Source organism: Cataglyphis hispanica, chromosome 4 (genome assembly GCF_021464435.1).
Source record: "Cataglyphis hispanica isolate Lineage 1 chromosome 4, ULB_Chis1_1.0, whole genome shotgun sequence".
Classification (NCBI taxonomy): domain Eukaryota; kingdom Metazoa; phylum Arthropoda; class Insecta; order Hymenoptera; family Formicidae; genus Cataglyphis; species Cataglyphis hispanica.
In genome coordinates this window covers 11,241,472-11,258,644 of record NC_065957.1, presented here as the reverse complement: position 1 = coordinate 11,258,644, position 17,173 = coordinate 11,241,472, and the positions used below count along the sequence as shown (strand labels likewise).

Sequence of the window (17,173 nt, the reverse complement as noted above, 5' to 3'; positions counted from 1 at the left end):
ATTTTGGATCATTTTTCGTAATTTTTATAAATTTGTTTTCTTTAATAAATTTCTTCTAGAAATTTAATAAAAATTTTTTATATTTAATACACACACACACACACACACACACACACACACACACACACACACACACACATATATATATATATATATATATATATATATATATATATGTATATTTTATCTCTAATCTTCAATCAGAAAAAATTTTAAGTAAAAAGTTGGTATTATATTGGTGGAAAAATTTACGAATTATTTAATGATAAATTATTCCTTAGATCTAGAATTTTAATGAAAAAACATTGAAATTATTTTATCGAAAATATATTGCACATTGCTAATTTCATTTTATTAACGTACGAGAATCGAGAAAAATGAAAAAAAGATAGAGAATTTTTTTTTTTTAATTTATATTTTTTTCTGCAATATGACGCGAATTTTTTGTAGATTGAAACGAAAGTTGCAAATCCAATAAATCAGCCATCGGTCATGTAAAATCAATACATGTTGGAAAGTCCAACTGTTAACGTAAGCATGAGAAATGTCCGAAGAATTGAGATGGTTAACTCTTTGCACGAGTAACCTAGATAATACGAGTAAATTTGGCGAAGCAGGAGAGATTGTGGATTTTGTGGTGAAGTTTACCAAAGTAAAGTTATGAACAATCTTGGCCAAAAGTATGGAGTACCTTCGCAAAGCTGTACTAACTCAAACTAGTTAATGACCGCAAATTAAAAGGGGCAACAAATTTTCCAACTAGTTTAATGCTCTAGTATTTGTTATAACTATATCCTAAATTTTATCTCGAATTTCTTATAATTTGCAGTTGCCAATCAATTTATCACAAATTATTAATTTTTAATCAAGATAAATTGTTATTGTGATCTTTAATATTCAAATAAAATTATTCACCTTGCTACTTTTCTTTTTCCTATTCTCTGTTTGCGCTGTCTTCTTTTATCAGAGGTATCCGACAAATTGAAATTGAATCTAACAATCTGATTGGGCGCCATCGACCGTATGAGACAAAATGTGTGCGGGCTCCAGTGATGCGCGTAATATATCTCGAGACGAGGGCTTTAAGGCCCTCACGAGTGATGACATTTAAGTAAATCGCGCCGAAATGATATCTCTGAGATTTTTGAAAGATGCGTGTCCTGCTCTTTTATAAAAAATCTCCGTCTCTCATCGCTCATCTTCGAAATTTAATCTACTACTGCCAATCATATACATTCTCTGTCAAAAGTTGAAATTGATTTTTGCTGTCCTGTTTATTTGCCATATTCTTGATCTTGAGTGATCTTGAGCTTGAGTGAAATATATATAGAAAAAATTATTTTGAGGGTTAAAATATTTTTTGGTGACTCTCTGACTTGTCGAAAGATTTCGATATACATATATGCAGAGATGTGAAAATTATTAGATTATAACTCAATTTTCTTTTTACTTTTTAATTTATTTTTTAAAATAATTTACAAAAAAATTAAGAAACGCTTTTTTTATCTTAATTTAATAATTTTTACACCTCTGCGAGAAAGATTTCTTTTCTTTGTTTTTTCTACAACAATCTTTCAAATGTTTCTTTTTCTTGATTTTTTTTTTTTATTTGATTGTTTTGCATTAAATCTCGGTATTAATAAATCATAATTCGCGCAATCTACATTATATGCACCGAACGTAATGTGATTATAAATGCGATTATACATTTTAAGATGTCAATTTAATTTATTACTACTCTTTTGATACAGTGTGTTGTAATAAATACAAACTGTCCTCGTTAAGCGCGATTTTATCGGCTTGTCGTTGTAAAATGAAACGTTGATTGCCCTCGTACAAATGAAAGATACGCCCTTATTAAATCATCGTCCCGCAATATAAACCCGTTGAAGTAACAGCGAGTTCAAGCTTAAGTAGCATGACTGGGTAAGAATGTGACGTTTCTCCGAGAGAGAAAAGGGTCCCGTGACGATTAATCTTAGTTTAGTGTGACAAATTTTTCGGGTCTACGAGCATGGTATGTACAAAGATGAATTTAATACGGCTTTTCTCCTCTTCTTATCTCCCTCGTCCGTTCTCTCGCTAGTCTCCCTATATTCGGTATTTCTCATCTACCGAAGCATTTCGCGAATGGAAATTGAATCTGACGATCAAATTGAGCACCACCGAGCGTGCGAATTAGAACGTGTCCAGGGAAAAAAACAATGTGAAATTTTTACGAGATTTAGTTCTTAGACAAATTGTCAAGATTTACAACTAATTGCCTCGCGAACGACGTGAAATATTGATGATATAAAAGTCGTGTAAATAATGTATTTAAATTAAATGTATTTTTGTATTTACATTAAAATGTATTTTCGATTAAATCCAATTCTTTGAACAATTCAAAAGTAATGTAATTTGTTTCAAATTAATTTTAATATAATTATTACATAAGAGAAAATATTGGAGAAAAGTAGGACTATTTGAAAAAATAGAAAGGAAACACAATCCGCAACGAAAATTCTGTCGTCGATGTGCGAAATGGGCAATTTCGTTTTTTTATCAACTTTAAGGTTGCGAGCGATTCCGCCGCTCTCATTTCCATCTTTTCGCGAGAGTAAACACACGATTTTGAAGTTTCGGCGGTTTTCGAGAACGTCGATACTCTCTTAGAAAATGTGTTTTTCCCCGCTTCGAACGATTGATATAGCTTGCCTTATACGAGCGTTCTTCGCGCGTTCACCACGTTCGACGATGAGAAGTTTCGATTATACGACCCGGGTCAAGGTCGTTACTATGCGGCTACATCTGTCTATGTTGTGCGAGATCTCGAATCACGCGACTGGTCGTTATATCGCGGAATGTTTGTCTGTATTTTTTTGCTGCCCGCTATCGTAATATTTAACTCCTCCTTTCCAGCGCGCTCTGTCTTGCATTTAAATATCAATATATTCGACATTTTCGATTATGAGCAATATGATTTATTCATGTTTAAAAATCTAAACTTTGGAGGGATTTTATTTTGCAAGGATTGTGTGATTTTATATGTCGCAATGTTACGTTTTTCACGCAAAACACGCGTTTATGCGCAGTCTGTACATATATCGGGTTTACAACTGATGATTGTAGTGCATGCGTTAAATCTCCTTGCGATTATCACGAGCAAAAGCGTAATATCCAATAACGGTGCGTCATGCTCAGTCGTGAACATGCATATGCGCATGTTAGATTATAGTTGCATATGCGATTCCCTGCGAGGATGTCCGTGTAAGAATTTGCATACGTATATCTCAGAGCTGCGAAGAGCCATATAGGCGAAATTTTTATATCAGAAATTTTTACGTAATTGTACAGATGTCAAGATACGTGACATTTATAATTACATTTAACATTTATGTATGAGAATATCACAATCTCTTACTAACAATACTCTTTAATTTATTCATATTTCTTTTATTCATATTTCATAATGGAGTTTAGTTAAAGAACTGTCAACCCAAGAGCAATTAAAAGCAAGGGAAACCTAAACTCTATCATATATATTGGAGTTTCCATGTATAAACTTTGTCACGTGAACGAAATATCTCACAGTTACAAAGTAATCATACTCCATACGAAACGTCTTGTTAATTTATTCGCACTATATATGTATTATCATATCTACAGAATTGATGTGTATACACCTTTCGCATACAGACGGAGTAAATTTGTTTATGTAAACATTTGTATATAAATATATTGTGCGTACAATGATCTATGAAATGGAATTTCTAAATTCCATTTCATAATAATAGTAACGATAGAAAACTAAACTCTTTTTATGTCAAAGGATATCTAGAGAAAAATGAAAAGAAAGAAAAAAATGAAAGACGAGAAGGAAAATAGAATCACAAAGAAAGAAAGAAGGAACGCAAAAAGAAAGAAAAGAAAAAAGAAGAAAAAAATGAAAAGGAAGACTAACGTAAAATGTATCTATATTATTTGCGGTAACAAATTATTTCCGCGTTGAAAATAATTTTTACGCTACGTTTAATTTTTCATAATATGCAAATGTTGCGTCAAATTAAGCTTACGACGGAGATGAAAGGGATAAAGCGTAAAATAATTGAGATCGACGTTGTTTTAAATGAAGAATAAACGAAAGAAAGTCACGACGGAAAGGAGAGAGAAAAATTCTCAAGCTCCCCCGGTTCTCTAAACGTTAATTAGACTACTGGCGTATATACATATTTATTGACTCTGAAACAAAATCTCCCCCTCGGTGTATAAATCGTTTCATCAGCGAGTCATGTCCGCCTTGAACTGATAAAGGGTTTCATGGGATGAAAAATTAGCCACTACCTGTTTCCCGCAGATATTTGTATTATCAATCTAATTTAAGAGGTTTTGAGAAAAGAAAGATTTAGAAAAATATAAAATAAAATTATTTTTCGGATAGAGTAGAAAAAATATTCTACGGTCTGTGAAGCTAAATAAAAGCTTCTAAAAATATCTATTATTTTTGCGAATTAAAAATTAGAATTGCACTTTAATTAATTAATAATATTAATAAATAAACAATTCAATATATTGTTAGATAGATAAAGAATTAGTTTCAATTTTGAATTGTTTTTCAAATGAGTTTTAATAAATTATAATATATTTTAAAAAAGTAATATTCGCGTATTGTAATATAAAAATACGAGAAATCTATAGAAAAGCTCGCTACTGATTTGTACGTCGAAAAAATAAAGATGCTGCATCCATTTAATCAGGAGAGAACAGAATCTTACTCTCCTACTAATCGATATAATACGCCAGCAAACCGGATGCCTCTGCTTTTCTGCTCCGTCATCATCCTTTCCGTCATTTTTGCCTTTATCTCATAAACGGGCGCATTATCAGACCCGAACGGATAACGCGTACAAAACAATGTTCTTTATAGAATGCCATTGAAAATCTATTTGAAAATTTCTACCTATAACAATGCCGATATAATTTATTAAATCTTTTTACGAACCAAATACCAAGCTTATATTTCTTCTTAGTTGAATCTTTATTATACTTCAAGGATTAAAGTTTATTTTTAGATTATTTGATCTTTTATTTTCTGTTAGGTCATAAATTGATAAAAAACGTTTTATTCGTGAAGAAAATTATTACCTCAAGCACCGACAAGATACTGTTAAATTTTATACACTAAATATGCAAATAAGTGTACACATTTTATAAACATAATTATATTATACAATTATTTAATATTATTAAAACATTTAATATTATTTAATTATATAATATTACATTTATATTTAATATTATGAAAATAATATTAAATGTGTAATTAAATATTCAGAGAAAAACATTATTACTTTTTATATAATTATACTTGCATTATCGGCAGCCGCAGTCATTCGCTAATGAAAGAAATGCATCGAGTATCGTTTAATACAATTTTCTCGAGAGATCGAAAGAGATACAATCGGATCAAAGTCGGCTAATTTTCGGCCTTCGTTTGTCATGGCCGCGCGTCTCGGTCTCGGCGCAATCGGATCTGCCAAGAGAGCGAATACGCGAGCTGTTGAGCGGAAGCTGCGAAGCAGAAGAGGCGGTGGGAAGCTCGGGGACACACGTGGTGACCCAGCGGGTGCACGTGGACCCCGCCACCACCGCACAAGGAGATGGACGTTAGCAGGATGAGCTTCAGAAGATCGTCCCATACTCGAGTGTCACGCGCCTCCACTTCCGGCATCAGCAGGTTCTTCAAGCAGTCCAGGCGAAAGCAGTCGACGAGAATCAGGAAATGCATGTGTCTACCGTCCAATTACGCCATCGTGGAGTTTCCCGTCGTCTGGTCCGAGCTCAGGTCGGTCATAATTATGCGCCGCCGTAATCAAGGCTTTTTTCCTCTTCTCTTATAGAACGTGGCGAGGATTATTAATTTTTTTTTCTCATCGTAATAACGCGTGGTTTTTTCACATAAAAACGTACAAGCTGGCAAAATGTTTGCTTGCTTCTAAAAAATTAGTCAGTTTTAGTTAGTTTTTTTTTCACAGTTTTTTATTTTTTAGATGTTTTTTTTGTAGAAATATATATACATATTTAAAAAGAAAATTAATAAGAGAATTAAAAAATTTATTTATAAATTAGCTAGTGTCTCATCTTTCTCACGACATACGACTGAGATTTATTTTTCATCATGACTTTAAAATTAATCAGTCCACATACTCGAATACCTTATCTCTTGCTTTTGAATAGCAAAATAATATAAAATATTCTATTTTAGTTTACTCATTTTGGATTTAAAATAAATCTTTAATTATAAAAACACCCCTGCAACGTTCTCAGAATTGTGACGAGTCTGTCGGCTTCAGGGCTAACCAGCAGCTGTGCGATGGTGTCATAAGATGCCCGAGGGATCAAGTATTCCCAGTCCATCGCGCCATACTATCCGCGGTGAGCCCCTACTTCAAGGCCCTTTTCACCAACAGCTTGAGAGGCGGAAAAACCGAGACCTCAGAAGTCGTCATCAATTCCGTGCCCGGTGAAATTTTCAGTCTGATCCTCGATTACGCCTACACGGGCACCTGCAACATAAACGCGGACAATGTCGAGCAACTATTGCCGGTCGCCGATCAGTTCGAAGTCCTCGGAATCGTTCAGCTCTGCTGTCAATTCTTGCTACAGGAGCTACGACCGGAGAATTGCTTAGGTAAGCCTTCTTACATAAAAACAGATATAAAAATATATAAATTTTATATAATTTATTCTTACAGATGTATAACAGTACAAATTCCATTTCACTGAGTTAAAATTATTTGTTTGTGTCAAAGTTAATTTTTTACTTTCAACAAATTCGTTATATGTTTGAAATAATTTTCATTTACATTGTAGTCACACGTAAAAGATATTTTACGGCCGCAGGTATTTTCAAATTTGCACGCCACTACTTCTGTCGCGATCTCGAGAAGCAAGGCCGTAAATACATACGTCACCACTTCAAGCAGATACTGCAGGAGAGCGCGGAATTCAAGGATCTCCATTACGATGAATTGGAGGCAATATTGCGCGACGATGAGCTTAATGTGAAAAACGAGGAGATCGTGTTTGACGCTGTCAAGACGTGGGTTGAAACTAGTGTCGAGAAGAGGCGGGTTTATTTACCGAGGTTGTTGAAATGTATACGTTACGGTCTCATGAGTCATAAGTATTTCATTAATAACATCCTCAACTGGAAGCTCGTCGAGGAGGATGAGGTAAGGACGTGCCTTCGTCATTGTTAACCCTTAATGCATTGTTTCGCTTCACTTCGAGTCGAGAATGATTAATGTAAGCATAGTGCAGATATTATGTATTATGAGTGATAATTTTTCTTTATCCCCCTTGTGATACAATTTTTCTTTTTGCGTAATATTATGTTAAATTTCTCTCTATATTCAAACTTTTTAAGGCGTGCCAACAAATACTGCTTCCTGTAAATACCTATTTAACCGAGCAAGATGCAAAGCAGAACAGTGGCGAGATCGATCTAAAAAATCCTCTTGCGAGACCCCGAATCCCATACGAAATATTGTTTGCGATCGGTGGATGGAGCGCTGGTTCGCCCACCAGTTTTGTAGAAACTTATGACACAAGGTGTGTCGAATTCTACGACAAAGTAATATCGCATAACTAAAATTTCCATAGAAATCGAAATTTAAGAGTCCAAAAATATCGCCGCGTCTATACTGGACTTGATTTCTCTTTTCTAGAATTTTACGTAAAAGTAAATAAATAAATAAATATTTTTTATAAATAGTGACACAAAATTCTTCTCGATTAATTTAAAGTCGTTTTTTTTTTAAAAAAGAATGTGTAGTCTGGGAGATATCCCAATGTTTAATTTAATTATTTTAGAATTTCTCTGCTATGTTTATTTTAATATCTCGTGAAGAAATATTATGACACCTTTATATTTTAATAAGACAAACTGTCATTAAAAATATTAAGACAGCATATTTTATAAAAAAAAGTAATTAAAGAGAACATGTACTTTTATAATTTTTATATTAATTAATATCACCTTAAAAATTTTGCGTAACTTATCTAAATGTCAACTCTAGAGCTGACAGATGGTTCGTATCAATGAACACGGATGTAACACCGAGGACTTATCATGGACTGTGCACCCTGAACAATCTCATTTATATGATCGGCGGATTCGATGGCAACGAGCACTTTAGTACAGTGCGATGCTTCGATCCGGTGACGAAAGAATGGCGAGAACGCGCCTGCATGTACCATGCCAGATGTTACGTCAGCGTTTGTACGCACGGTGAGTTTTCCGATCTCGCAAAATGAGAGAAGAAAATCCCTTTTTCAAATGCACGCAATCCTGCTCTTATTTATTAATTACTATTAATAAAGTTTATATAAAATTATAATTCTAAATTCTAAAAATTTACAATTACTATAAATTATTGTTAAAGAGAGCAACAGCGGAATTCTTCTACAAATAGCTTTAAAATATAAAGCTGTGTTAAAAAAAAACAGAAGTTTTATACGAAGATAAAGATATCTTTTGCTCAAAATTAATTACTTCATTTTTGGGGAAAACTAAGATACTCGTTTCACGTCATCTATTTACACATTGTCTAAGGCGGCAAGATTTATGCGCTCGGCGGATACAATGGCCGCACAAGGATGAGCTCCGGCGAACGATACGAACCGCAGAGGAACCAGTGGGAGATGATACCGTCGATGCATCGGCAACGATCGGACGCGAGCGCGGCCGCCCTACACGACAAGATCTACATCGTCGGCGGCTTCAATGGCCAGGAAGTTCTCGATTCGGCCGAGGTCTTTGATGTGGAGACTAACCAGTGGACCAACATCCACTCGATGATCAGTCCGCGATCCGGGGTCTCCCTCGTCGCCTTTCGCGATAGTCTCTATGCTCTCGGCGGATTCAGCGGCGTCGCCAGATTGAGTTCCGGTTAGTACCGATTCTTACCGATTTTCCAATTGTGCGAGAACTTGTACAATCGCTCTTCTGATATCAGCCGTAACGATAGTGGAAAGATAAGTAATTTTCCGATTGATAATTGCGGGTCGAGGCAATTGCAATAATTATAATTGCAATTTGAGAGCATCTCGGGTATTTCGATACATTTTATATTGAAGAGAATAATGTTTTATGCTAATATAAATAACTAATTAATAATTCTGATTTATATAAATGCGCAGACATTTTATAAATATGTAATTATTGTTTATGTATGAATTTTGCGTATAAAAATTATAGATGCGAAAGAGAGTGTATATGTGTTAATAACATCATGTTAATTATTAGTTAGTCAAGAAAAGTTTTTACAGATTTGTCAGGATTTAGCTTCATATGGAAATATTCATGTAGTGCAAATTTGCGCTTCTGTAACTACGTCATTTACGGAATACAGCGCTCGTCCGAATGTAGTGCATGTATATGTGATGTAGTCTTTACAAACATCTGTACGCACGACTGCGTGTTAAATATTTTCCACGCGAGCGTTTGAAATGACAGGTTTCACGTATGTATCGGAAAAATGTGGCATCGCATTCAAGAAAAACAAATATTTATTTTTCAGGAGAGCGTTACACTCCAAATCATTCCGACCAATGGCACGAGATCTCGGAAATGTTTAGCCCACGCAGCAATTTTGCCACAGTCATACTTGATGATATGATTTTTGTTATTGGCGGTTACAACGGTAAGTCCTGAAAGAAGTTATTTTTATATCTCTTATTTATTATTCATATATTATTCGCATTCGACAAACGATGAAAAATAAATATCTCCTCTTTTAATAATATCTCTAATATTTGTAAATGAAAGATAAAGCAAGCGTCAAAATTTTAATTTACCTCTTCACCAAAAAAGTACTGAAAAAATTTAAAAATTAATAACGATGTACGTGATCAAAATATATTATAGACATTAGGAAGATTATACGCATGCAAAAAAGTTATTATTGGAAGGGGGGAATGCGATTTTAATTATAAAATAATAAATTTTATAAAATAAACGGCTTATGATATTGCAAGCGAACGACGTTATTATTACAGGATCGAGTACAATCGCGTACGTCGAATGTTACGATGCGGATTACAACGAATGGTACGATGCATCTCCCATGAATCTCAGTCGCAGCGCTCTCAGTGCCTGTGTGCTAGCCGGTTTGGCGAACGCACGAGAGTACTCCTATCTCGGCAAAGCGCGAGATCTCGGTCAAGGTGAGCGTAATATCTGGACTCCGCTTGCCTTTGTCGCGAATGCCTCAAAGGAGATGATTAAAGTCCCGTCTGTGACGCTCCCCCAGCATCTTTATACATATTTACGATACTCTCGTAAACGCGATAGACTTACACTTTATAATCGACCTTTCCTCCGTAAATTTCTGCATTTTCGATGTGAAAGCATTAGAACGCGACTTCTGTAAGAGCATCATTGACGGAAATGCGATTGCGAAGTATTTGGATTTTTGTTATAAATCTCTCGTCATAAAAAAGAGAGAAAAAATATTCGTTAAAATATTTTAAACGCAAGGAAATAAATTTGTCAAATATTCACCGCGATAGCTTTCGAAATATGTAAAAAGAATCGTTTATCCAGAATTTGCTTGCTTACCGAAAGCACCTTTTTTTTACGCGAGATGAAAATATAGACAAATACGATGTGACCTTTTAGGGCAAGCAACATCAAAGAATCGGGAAAAGTCTCAAACTGGCGAGGATTCAACCGAGACTAATATTATAATCTCCGCACGAGAAAATGGACCGATCGACGTAAGCGAGTCGGTGCACTGATTCGCACTGATTCGGTCCCATTGATGATGACATCGGAAATTTCTACAAGAAAGAAAACGGAGATGATAAGGAGCGTTGTACAAAAACTCGATTAAACATCGTTAAAATTTCAACCGTCAGTTGGCACGAGATCGCGTCACATTTTACAAATTTGTAAATGTCATTAAGAAATAATATTCTGTACGTTTGATGGAGTAAATAATATTCCCACGCTATAATCAATAATATTAATAATACATAAATTATCACAATTATATTATTTACTCAACCAAATATGCGGAATATTATTTCGATACAATGACATTTGTAAATTTGAAAAACACACTGCCGACTAATCATTCCAAATTGCGCGAATGTTGAGAATGTTGAGAGAATACGCAGTAGGGAAAAAAAATTTTCTCTAGAGGAATGAATTCCCGCTATTCGCGGATAGAAAAAAAAAAGCGAGCGTTTTAATTGCTACACCGTTCGAGAATTAGCCTAAATGAGCTTCTTAAATTGTACAACGAAATTCAATTTGCTGAAAACACAAGGCAAGCAAATCGGATTTACTTTAGAGGACGAAAAGTGGGAGACTCGAAATCGAGTCGAACTTGTACACAAGTTTTTGTAAATCGTTTTAACTTTTTTCTCCCGCGATTAACCGATTAGTACAGAAATTATAATTGACGCCTAAATTATTATATGTAAGCCTCGCGCGAGAGGCTTCGACGATTTTGCGCGCGTTCTCGATATTTTTAACTATAATTTTTTGTAAGCAATATTTTTTCACATTTTTTTTTTTTTTAATTTTTTTTTTTTATAAATCTACTTTTGACTAGTGCCACTCGTAACGAGAAATTGTGTGATGAAAATTACACTCGTGACCGAGAAGCGTACATTGTTATTTTTTATGAATACGTTTTCTAGCCTTACACGCGTATTGCGATTTTCGTTCGTGAGATTCATGATTTATATACCACAATCCCTATTATTTTAATCGAATTAAATCAGCTTCTTTACTCAAATGCTGTTACTTTTATTGTACCCTTATTTTTTTTTTTTTTTAGACGTAATAAATATCTCGAATTAAGTCACTCTTCAATCAAGCTTTCTCTTTCTCTTTTTCTTTCTTTTCTCTCGAGGATATTGATTGTACTTATCAGGTATGGTAAACAACAGCCCTCAATATTGGTGAATAATAATGATATAACGATTTGAGATTTTTTATTAATCTATATCTTATTTATATGTATATGTAGATTTATTCATTCTTTTTATACGTATTTATATATTACGTATAATGTATACATTGTTACTTCATCATTGGTGTTTCTCCTTTAACGACGACGATATATCCTTTGTTTAAATCCCATTCGCATATCCTGTATTGCATACGATCTTTTTTTTCTCTCTCTTTCTCACACACTTTTTCTCTTTCGCAAGTGATTTGATGAGTGATTACGTGGTGATGCGGTTATTTATTCGAACCCGGCTGTACGACACGCTCGATAATCACGACACGAACGGTAGCGAGTTCTCCTTCCACGAGCGCCAATGAATATTTCGATGCACGTTTCAAAGTGGAAAAAGGGAGTTGTTGTCAGACTGGCACTTTCTTAGACCCTCGGCACTCAACTTTCAAGAGTCGTTTGGAAACCCCCTGCCATTCCGGTTGACGACTCTTTAATTTCTTTTTTTATTACAAATACAAAAGATAACGTAGAAATTTTAGATGCGAGTTTAACTTACTATTTCAGAAAAATTTAAACATTTAAATTGTACAATGACATTTATATATATATATATATATATATATATATATATATATATATATATATTTCAAATTTGTTTGTATAATTAGAAAACAAAGTTTAAAATATTCATAAAATATGCATGAAATCAAATCAAATATTGCTCAATAATTTTTAGAAACATAACAAACATTTTTCACCTTTTAATCTCTTCTGTTTTATACGATCTCATATTTCTATTTATTTACTTTCAATTTTTATATATTTATGTTTTCGCTTCTAATACAGGCTTCGTAAAGATTCGAAGGAAGTTCGACCAGTCCAATATGATAAGTCGCTCGACATTTTTAAGATTGTATTCGACAATCGTTTATCAATTGTCTTAGAGGAGACTATTGTATAATTATAATTTATTAGAGAGAACTCGCTATATGTATACTTATATGCGTGCCAGCCAGAATGACGCCACGGGATGGAGAAAAGGAATGAATACACAAATCGTAAATTACACAAGGACACATTCACGACACTTTCAATAGCGATTTCATGTCCCTGAAATAGTCCGATCCGAAGAGAAGATCTCTCTAAAACGTATATCCAGAAACGGAACGCGAAAAATGATCGATATCCGATCTTTATCCGATAAACTCCTAGAAAATTGTCCCTTAAGTGGTAAGTTAAAAACTTAAATTTACACACGACGAGAGTACAAAGTTAACGACTTTGCGAGAGAGAGAGAACGCGCGTCGTTGAGTCGATTAGAATGCAAAACGACAAATACATTGAGTTGAGCAAACAATAGGACAGCAATGAAAATTCCTTTTTGATCGATGTTTCTCACGAAGGGGCATTAAATCGGAAAGCTCCTCGCGTATCTCCGAACCCATCCCCGTTTCTCCGCTTTCTGCGTCGTTTGCAATTCTCTCTGCGCACGATTCGCGACAATCTCCACCGATAACGGACAAAGAGAACAACAGGACCTCGTTCTCGCAATTGATCTGCGACGTCATCGGCGAGATTTAGTCGCAGTTGAGAGAACAGCGGCGATGGCTATTTACCTGATAAACGTGTCGTTGTGGAGTAAAAATTTCATTACAGATATGTAGCTGTAATATAAATTTTCCATTCACATTCGTGACATTCATCGATGACACACGAATGTCATAAATTTCTGACAGAGACCGGTTGATGTAGACGAAAGCTGCTCCAACTCTGAATTCTGATTAATGTTGCACGGTTATTTAATCTCATTTTTAGATTTCGTACATCAAATAAATCTTATATGATAAAGGGTGATAGTTTTTTTTTTTCATATGAAATATATAAAAAAAAAAGTTGAATAGGAGAAAAAGGGAAGAAGGGGAGAAAGGTCATCGATTAGTGTCGAAATCTGAATCGACAATGCTTGACAAATATTAAAAGCTACAGTCGTCTTATTGAAAAAATCAACATATTTATCAGATAAACAGCCTACTTCTCGATAATTCTATTAAAATCAGCGACACAAATAAAATGATAGAGAAATATTTCAATACGCAGATTTTGTGCTTCGAGTTCGATTTCTTATAGACGACTATCAAATACACTCTCAGAATTCGGAGGAATTATTGAAGACAATTATTGGCGGCGGGCTTGATAAAATAGTACTCACGATGGCGACATACTATAAAACTTTACATCAACAAGTACAATTTTGCATCGCACTAGAAAAGAATTGTGATCAAAATTGGAATATCAAGATAAGATCTCAAGTTTTTGTTGAAATTATATTTGAAAATCAATACAAAGATAATAAACGATTACATTAACAAATTTAGACAAAATTCTTTTGTAATCATCTTCCTATATTTTACAATTTTACTTTCAGTCCGATGGCAAAGCTGCACTCGCTCACATAATTTTTCACCATCGATTATCAAGCTCGCATTTGTAATAATATTTATATATACGATCGCAATATACACACGTTAACGGTGGTCGTAGGTGATCGTTTTATGACGATATATATGTAGACGTACATACATACTTTTTACGCATGTGAAAGATGGATTATATTGAGTGATACGGATACGAGTGATACGGATTTACGATACGATATTACTCACATATCTTGAGAGCCGGCATATGATCCGTGTGATCCGTTTTAACGCATGCGTTACGACAGTGGAATCGCTGTAAAAATCATTATTTTCTACGCGCATGTTGCGCTCGGGACAGTGTGTGTGTTTACATAGAGATTTGTAGCGCGAGAATTGCAGAATGAAAGATTATGAAGAGCTATCCGTCATGTACACGCGTTTTATCTCAATAAAAACATGTGTGTATAATGTAAATTAAATTACATATGTGTTACAAAGTAAACGAGTACAAAATATACATCTGTAACTATATTTTTGCAAATAAAGAAAATGATAGCGTCAATTCGACCAGTTTACAAAAAAGTCTTAAATCCCTTTTAATTTTGAAGACTGATAGCTCTCATGATTTTTCACTCCATAATTGTTGATACGCGCAATAAAATAGACGCCCCGTACTTCAACCCTCAATTTATAACAATTGTAATCTATCGTGGATATACATATGTACATTCGCGATTAATGGGACTTATTTATATCGTCTTACACATCGCTCACAAATAGGGACATGCAGTCGACATATCGTGTTAAAAGTTTTAAACGCACACATTCACATACACAATACAAACATCTAACACATATCCCTCTTCTGTTTGATTTTGGGAATTTTAGCTTCTCCACGAAAAAAAAAAAAAATGTTTTCGCGACTGTCAAAATACGAGGCGTCATTTTTGCGTCGTTTGAATTGCTACGACCGTGTAGCTTGATACACAGATTGCATCAGAAACTGTCACTTGAAGTTTAACAATAAAGTCTTAGGCAAATTTAAAATCCGATTTTTCAAGAATAATAACCACTTTCATTGCTCCTACTGCAATTTAATATAAAATATAAATTATTAAAACATATTATTAAATGTAATATTAAATATAATATTAAATAATATTAAATGTAATATTAAATATTATTTATATCTATACATCTATATTTGGAAATAATAAAAATTTGGAAAAAATAAAATACAATTTTTTAAAAATAAAACCAAGAAGATGATGTTATTCAATTCTATCACAAAAAAACATTCTCCAACCGAATCTTTATATTCAATCGCTAATAAATAAAGAATTATTGACATCTTTTTCCATTTCAATGAAAAGATTAATTTCAAAGAATTTATCGTTAGAAATTTCAAGATCAGCGATCCTGAAACACCCTGTAGACTTTAAAGTGATCGACAAAAGCCGAATTCGCTCGTGTTATTCGACGACGATCTCGATCAGTTATAGCGCGACGCTTCGCGTTTCTCGCTGCTCGATTAATATACGCGATTAATATATTTTTCTTCTCACTTTTTTTTCTCTCGCGTTTTTCATCGATAGATTGTTCTGAGCAATTGAGATCTAGTATTGGAGGGATTTAATATACCTGAAACGTTAGTCACTCACGTCGCATTATCATCACGTCTGCGCTCTGGACACTCATCTGCAGCATTTCAGGGCGCTTCCTCGTTTTACTGCACTCGAGAGACTCATTGTTGACGAGAGGAAACTCTCGAATCTTCTTGTTGATGGTAAAAGCTGATAAACATTCTTACAATTGTGCACTCGTCCGTTCCTTCATCCTCAGCTATCTCACTTTACATCGTTATTATTTCACCTAATCATTTTCTCCTTTAGATTTCTTCTCTTTCACCATCGTACTCGGCTCTCATCCATCCGTTCTCCGCACTCATCGCATTCAGCACTCATACTTATCTGAGGATAACAATTGACATACGTTTCGTAACTTTCCTATGCGACTAGACAATGTATGTCGTTGCATTGTCTTACTTTTATTATTATTTTTAGCATTATATTATTATTATTTTCTCCTTAATGCGCGGAGCTTATGCTGCTTGAAGAGAGTCTCTCAATTTTCTTCTCCTCTTTTGTTTAAAGTGCGATTCTTCGACCGCCGTGCAATTGTGTGAATAATTTCCGTCCTTCTTCCGCGATCCATTCCTCGTAATGGTAATCGATATTGATGAAGCTCTGACAATTGTATCGTATTTCCTCTCGTAATTTGTTCCATTTTACTAGGCCGCCAATCTCAATTCTCGTTGATTTTCGAGACTGGAATACATCCGATCACTCGATAGTGACGGGATTAAAATTTTTCCAGGCATATACTTGATTTTTGCACTAACTAGCGTCTTTTCTACGTGTTTCTCGATCTCCTCTTTCCTCTTGGTCAAAGAGCGACGCTGCTAATTACTATTACTATTATCATCATCACTACCACACTGGAGAATAGGTCCGTTTCACGGCGATCTACGGATCTACATTCGATTCTGAATGCTCGAACTCTCGATGAACTCTTCGTATCGCGAAAGAATCTGAATTCATTTACCCATGAATGATATCGAGATGATACGCGAAAATCTAACACAATTCATACTAAAATCGATGCGTCGCGCTTCGTGTAAAAAAGATTTGATTGCCTCGCTTCGAGATCCGAATCGTTTCCGCGGAAGAGAGAAGTTTGAACGAAGAGAAAGGAAGCGAGGCAATGCTCAATGGATTGCCTATAAATTATGCTAATTAC

The 17,173-nt window shown here is 34.5% G+C and overlaps 2 protein-coding genes across 2 annotated transcripts in view; one reads left to right on the top strand and one right to left on the bottom strand.

Annotated features, from left to right (window-relative positions):
• The window catches only part of LOC126848798 (L-allo-threonine aldolase), a 117,502-nt gene extending 101,767 nt beyond the window's left edge, over positions 1 to 15,735 (bottom strand). The window contains exon 1 of the mRNA XM_050590015.1: positions 15,724 to 15,735. Within this exon, the coding sequence (XP_050445972.1) occupies positions 15,724 to 15,735 (12 nt within the window). The remainder of the gene's footprint in view (positions 1 to 15,723) is intronic.
• Positions 5,640 to 10,782, top strand: LOC126848855 (kelch-like protein 10). The gene is made up of 9 exons (XM_050590113.1): positions 5,640 to 5,824; positions 6,333 to 6,670; positions 6,883 to 7,214; positions 7,409 to 7,593; positions 8,061 to 8,272; positions 8,597 to 8,932; positions 9,564 to 9,686; positions 10,042 to 10,209; positions 10,664 to 10,782. The coding sequence occupies exons 1-9, from the start codon at positions 5,640 to 5,642 to the stop codon at positions 10,780 to 10,782; spliced, it is 1,998 nt and encodes a 665-aa protein (XP_050446070.1).
• Positions 15,736 to 17,173: the final 1,438 nt, after the last annotated feature.

Excerpts from the sequence above, each read along its gene's own strand:
- LOC126848855 (XM_050590113.1), top strand. The coding sequence starts at position 5,640 with ATGGACGTTAGCAGGATGAGCTTCAGAAGATCGTCCCATACTCGAGTG. Across the intron at positions 6,671-6,882 it reads ACGACCGGAGAATTGCTTAG|GTATTTTCAAATTTGCACGC; the intron begins GTAAGCCTTCTT and ends TTACGGCCGCAG. Across the intron at positions 7,215-7,408 it reads AGCTCGTCGAGGAGGATGAG|GCGTGCCAACAAATACTGCT; the intron begins GTAAGGACGTGC and ends AAACTTTTTAAG.